At 36.7% G+C, this 6,075-nt stretch overlaps 1 protein-coding gene across 1 annotated transcript; it reads right to left on the bottom strand.

Moving 5' to 3' along the window:
• Window positions 1-2,541: 2,541 nt before the first annotated feature.
• LOC121729572 (HBS1-like protein) lies at window positions 2,542-5,256 on the bottom strand. The gene has a single exon (XM_042118127.1). The coding sequence runs from the start codon at window positions 5,184-5,186 to the stop codon at window positions 3,165-3,167; it is 2,022 nt and encodes a 673-aa protein (XP_041974061.1). The 5' UTR covers window positions 5,187-5,256; the 3' UTR covers window positions 2,542-3,164.
• Window positions 5,257-6,075: the final 819 nt, after the last annotated feature.

Raw genomic sequence — 6,075 nt, forward strand, 5'->3', positions numbered from 1 at the left:
TCTCTGGTTTGACATACAACCGGTCGCAGCTAACATTGAATTGACATAAAATATATGTCTCTAATGTCTAATGTGAGCTATTCCCATAGACTAACGGCCGTTCCCAATATTTGATCTATCTCTGGTTTTGCCCTACTAGACATAGTTATATTATAGCTCACAATTGACATAAAATATATGTCTCTAATGTCTAATGTGAGCTATTCCTATCGCTAGTAGGGCCAAACCAGAGATAGATCAAATATTGGGAACGGCCGTAATATATGCTATTCCTATCTCTAGTAGGGCAAAACCAGAGATAGATCAAATATTGGGAACAGCCGTTAATGACACTTATCTCTATAGCGATTAATATAATCTATTCTTAAATTTATGTGCTATAGGTTGGTAGGGTAGATCTTTTTAGGATTCCGTACCCAAAGGGTAAAAACGGAACCCTATACTAAGACTTCATTGTCTGTCCGTGTGTGTCTGCACTCTGCGTCCAAGCTGTATGATGTATCTCTACTCTCAAGAACGGTGATACCTAGAATTTAGAAGGTTAAAATTTCCTCAGATTATACAGTATTTCTGTTGCTGCTATAATAAATAAATAAAATACTTAAAAAAAGTAAATATTATAGGGGGCCTCCTATACAACAAAAACAATTATTTTGGACGATTTTAATACGCACATCTCTACAGAGACTACTCGTATTAAATCTGAGGTTATAATAACGTCGAAATTCATAACTCGGCAGTCAGCACATCTGTTATACTAAGCACTTTCATTTCCGAGCCACATTGGATCGTCGAGGATTAAGGAAAGGATACATAATTTATAAGTACACTAGCTGTTGCCCGCGACTTCGTCCGCGTGGACTTCAGTTTATAGCGCGCGGTGTCAATAAAATTGGATTCAAAAGCTTTTTAAAACCCTGGTACCCCTTAAATCAAAATACCCAAAACAGCCGTGTAGTGTGCACATAATATGTTTTTTTTTTAATTAAACTTTTTTATACCTAAAGCTTATTTAGCGTTACACAACTTAGCTGCATAATGCATTACACAACTTTAGCTTTGCCCAATACCCATAAACTATTTAGTATTTATTATTGGTAGACTGTTGTTTCTGATATCTATGTTGGTACGTGAGTTAATTAATAACATGTATAACAATCGAAATATTAACTCAAGATAACCTCTTATAGAAATACATATGAGCAAGCGATAGCGCGATCTAGGCGACTCTTGGCGCCATCTGTTCCAGTTTTTGGAACTAACTTAATTTGAACAAATTTACGCATAAACACCCCCTTACAACCCCTTTTTCCAGTAAGAAGTAGCCTATGTCCTTTCTCAGGCTTTAGACTATCTGTATACAAAATTTCAATACAATCGGTTCAGTAGTTTTGGTGCTGTTGTTTCTGATATTATCTAAGTTGGTAGGTGAGTTATTAATTAATAACGTGTATAACAATCGAAAGAATCGAGATCCAACTCAACATGGTACCACCTTTTATAGAAATACGCATGAGCAAGCAATAGCGCGATCTAGAGGACTCTTGGCGCTATCTGTTTTGAGTTTTTGGAACTAAGTTAATTTGACCAAATTTACGCATAAACACCCCCTTACAGCCCCTTTTTCCAGTAAGAAGTAGCCTATGTCCTTTCTCAGGCTTTAGACTATCTGTGTACAAAATTTCATTACAATCGGTTCAGTAGTTTTGGCGCTGTTGTTTTTGAATTTGATATCTAAGTTGGTAGGTGAGTTATTAGTTAATAACGTGTATAACAATCGAAAGAATCGAAAAACCTAACTCAACATGGTACCACCTCTTATAGAAATACGCATGAGCAAGCAATAGCGCGATCTAGAGGACTCTTGGCGCCATCTGTTTTGAGTTTTTGGAACTAAGTTAATTTGACCAAATTTACGCATTTCCACCCCCTTACAACCCCTTTTTCCAGTTGAAAAGTAGCCTATGTCCTTTCTCAGGCTTTAGACTATCTGTGTACAAAATTTCATTACTATCGGTTCAGTAGTTTTGGCGTGAAAGCGAGACAGACAGACAGAGATACTTTCGCATTTATAATATTAGTATAGATAACATCTACTACAAAATATCATATTATGTTTATCGGGCTAACATAAAGATTAAAATATACTGCCTTATCACATGGGCGCATTGCTTTTAAATTTCTTAAGGGGTTACAAATTATAATATTATGTAATATGTATATCATTCCCGTAACCGTTGCGCCAAAATTCGTTAATCGTACGGGAACCGTACATTTTTCGCCGGCAAAACAGCTATCCTATGTCCTTTCCCGGGACGCAGAATATCTCCATACCAAATTTCATCAAAATCGGTTCAGCGGTTTAAGTGTGAAGAGGTTTGACAATAGACAGACAGACGGACGGACGGATCTTTTACTATTAAATAACACAACTGATGTAAATAATAATATTATATAAATCTTACAATCTACTTTAACTAATAAGTAAATAACAAAAATAGTCAGCTAATAAGACTTCTGTCTTCTCTGTGTAAATTGAAGTAAAGGAGGAAGGATACCATGTTTGTGTTATGTTATAATCTTTATTAACATTTTAACACAAGCAACAACATTGTCCCTATTTACTTCATAAGACATTAGTTACTTACCAAATATTCAATTATTACCTTATGTGATAACAATACAAAAATATTGTATTTTAGCTATGGCAACCAAATAAATCATATTACAATAATTTAGTAACAAAGTAAATATCTTATGCTTGTACTGTACTACGGAATCAAAACAGGAATATTTAAATAACATAATTTAAGTAATTTCCATATTTTTTTTAATAAAACAATTTAATCCTTCGATCGTGGAAAAACCAGACATCGCAGCTGCATGGGGCCACTTGGAAGTTGAAGCATTAAAATAAAACTGTATGTAAAACATACTTTTAAATGATAAATAACTTATTAAACAATCTAGACAAAACATCTTAATAAGATACATATTATACACTTTAAAAAATGTACTTTAAACATTGGCTTAAAATAATGGGATTATCATATTAGCTTAGCTATCTTTAGCTTTTTGTTATCATAGAAATTTTCCTGTAACAAAATTGAATTCCTTTAATAAAATTTTAAAGAAACTGTGGAGTTATAACTTATTATACATAATTAGACATTATATATATCAGTAACAAGTCCAGCTGCAATAGTAACTCCGCTAACACGCAACATAACACGTCCTAGCTCCTTCACATCTTTGTATTTCTCAATACATATCGGCCTGCACACTTCTATTTCAACCACAGCAACAGAATTATTACCGAGGCATCTAGGCTTCTTTTTCAAAACTTCCCCCGTACTTTTGTTTAGTAAAGCCTTCAGTTTGACTATGTTGGCCGCCTCCACAAGAGACTGATGGTGAATGAGCACAGAGAATCCTTTTGTTATTGGAACTTTTACATTAAATACGACTAATCTAGCTTCAAATCTTGTAGTTACAGGCACTTGTTGTATCGGATCGCTTAGAACAAATCCAACTGAAACATTTTGCATCTCCACACCTGATAAAGTTACCGTGACTTGATCACCAGCAAAAGCAGAGTTGCACGTCATTTCGTTGATGCTTAAGTTTCTTATCTCAGCTGGTTCTTTCGTCGGACAAACTAAGACCTTATCTCCTTTATTGATTACACCATTTTCAATCCGACCGGCCACACAGAAACCGGATCCTGTTCCTTTGTATATATCACTGACAGACATTCGTAAAGGCTTGGTGATTGGGCGCTGAGGAACATTAAATTTGTCAATGACATCCAGAAGGCTTGGACCACTGTACCATTTCATCAGTTCTGCTTCAGAAGGTGGCTTCACTAGATTTTCACCAGTTAAGCCAGAACATGGCACATAAGTAACATCGGAATCCTTGAAACCGGCTTGTTTTAGGAATATCTTCAGCTTTTTTGTTATTTCATCAAATCTTTCTTGAGACCAATTCGTTGTGTCTAACTTATTAACGGCTACAGCTAACTGATTAACACCTAAAGATCTAACGAGCAATGCATGCTCACGTGTTTGCCCACCGAGTTCAAATCCAGATTCAAACTCTCCTCTGGTAGCATCAACGACAAGCAGGGCCACATCTGCTTGTCCGGCCCCAGTTATCATGTTTGGAATAAAGTCTGCATGGCCGGGAGCATCTAAAATAATAACCTTCTTTGTTTTAGTTTCAAACTGAGCTTTGCCAACATCCATGGTGATACCTCTGACTCTTTCTTCCCCTGTTTCATCTAACACCCAGGCATACATGAAACTTTGTTTACCAATCTTCTTACTCTCCTGCTCATACTTATGTAGTGTTCTCTGGCTCACTTCTCCCAGTTCACAGAGCAAATGTCCCATTAATGTCGATTTGCCCGCATCCACATGACCTATAATTACTATATACAAGTGTTCCTTGTCTGAACCTCTTTCATTTTTGTACAATATTGTCGGGTCACTTTTGTTCTCTTTAACTTTAGGCAACTTGGTATCATCGGCTTCATTTTTCGTCGAGTTTCTCTCCACAGCGGGGGATTGATCTCGAGGTGTTTGTGGGCGACTGTGGCTTTCACTCTCGATTTTGAATCCCTTGACAGTGGGCACTTTGTTTGGTTCTAGCTTGGTAGCTATAACTTTTGGAGTAGTGTCAACTGTTGTTATTGTTGGAGCTTTCGACGGGTCAATCAGAACGGGTGGTGATATGATTGGTTCTTGTTTAGTCTTCTGCAGAGATTTCTCGCTATTATTTAACAAATTGTCCAAAGATTTGCTGTAATCATAATTGTACTTTATCACCGTTTGAATGAGTATATTGTCAGGGATCGTGTCACCTAAAACATTTCGGAGTTCATCTAGACAAGACATGAGTTTTGCCTCGTCATCTTCGCTCAAGTTTAGTCCGCGGACATCCATAGATTCTCGCCGTTCCAGCGCTGGTCGTACTTCTTCATCGTCTTCATTTTCTTCTTGTATGTCATCTCGAGAGTCTATGAAGGTCGCTATCGCTTGACTATTCCGGGACCGATCGTACATCCACTGGGCTGAATCGCTTGGCGATAAGCAGCTGTCCTCCTCGACAGAGTGGCCGTATACATCGTCATAATCGTAATCGTCAGAGTAGCTCCTGTTCCGCACGTTTCTGTGTCGAGCCATATTATTTTATTTTCCAGCACTTATTGATAAACATTTTATTTTGGAAAAAATATAACACGTTTTCCTAATTTTCTATACTATTTTGACAGCAAAATAATTTGTTATATGTCAATGCCACAAACTGTCAATGATACAGATTACTAGTATATAATATTTGTAGAGTCAATCATAGATTTAGACTGGATTGCACCAACTAACTTTATTTAACTGTAACTTTAACTTTGACTACAGTGCAAAATGTCAAATCTTTGGGTAAAGTTAAAAATGGACGCCATCAAGACGCCATATTTAACTATAACCATAGAGCTCGACAAGGTTTTAAATGCATGTGGCGAAACAAGGAACTAACGCTGTCATCATACAAAAGCCGCAATTTTTGACAGTTTCCTTTACCAGCAGCGCTCCCACCCACGCGCATGTATAACCTTGTTAGATCAGCTGTCATCTGTCAATTTCTCCGGGCAAAGTTAAGGGTAAAGTTAAAGTTAAATTTACCTTAACTATAACCATAACTTTAATTACTTTAACTTTACCCACGCCTCTGGTGCAACCCAGTCTAAGGATATAGGTAGATGGCTTTTTAGCTCGCCAGCGCGTGGCCATTTTATGCTTTTTTCGTAGATTGATTTGAAAGGGATGACATTACGATGTTGCCACTTTTTAATTTCTTCACTTTCTTGACAGACTATATGATGTACATCATAAGTCCAGCGTATGCCTAAATGGAGGTCAGTGTTTTCCCGCCAATAATATACTCGACACTGGCCATGGTTATATAGCCGAAGTGCCATAAATAAAAAAAACAAGTTGTCAATGAAAAAAAAACAGTTGTCATTTGTCAGTGTCAAAAATGTATTAGTTATTTTTTCCTATTCGTTTCTTTGCGTTT

The sequence above is a fragment of the Aricia agestis genome, chromosome 8 (genome assembly GCF_905147365.1).
Source record: "Aricia agestis chromosome 8, ilAriAges1.1, whole genome shotgun sequence".
In the NCBI taxonomy this organism is placed as follows: Eukaryota; Metazoa; Arthropoda; class Insecta; order Lepidoptera; family Lycaenidae; genus Aricia; species Aricia agestis.

What these genes read in the sequence shown, in the direction of transcription:
- LOC121729572 (XM_042118127.1), bottom strand. Translation starts at nt 5,186, where the DNA reads ATGGCTCGACACAGAAACGTGCGGAACAGGAGCTACTCTGACGATTAC.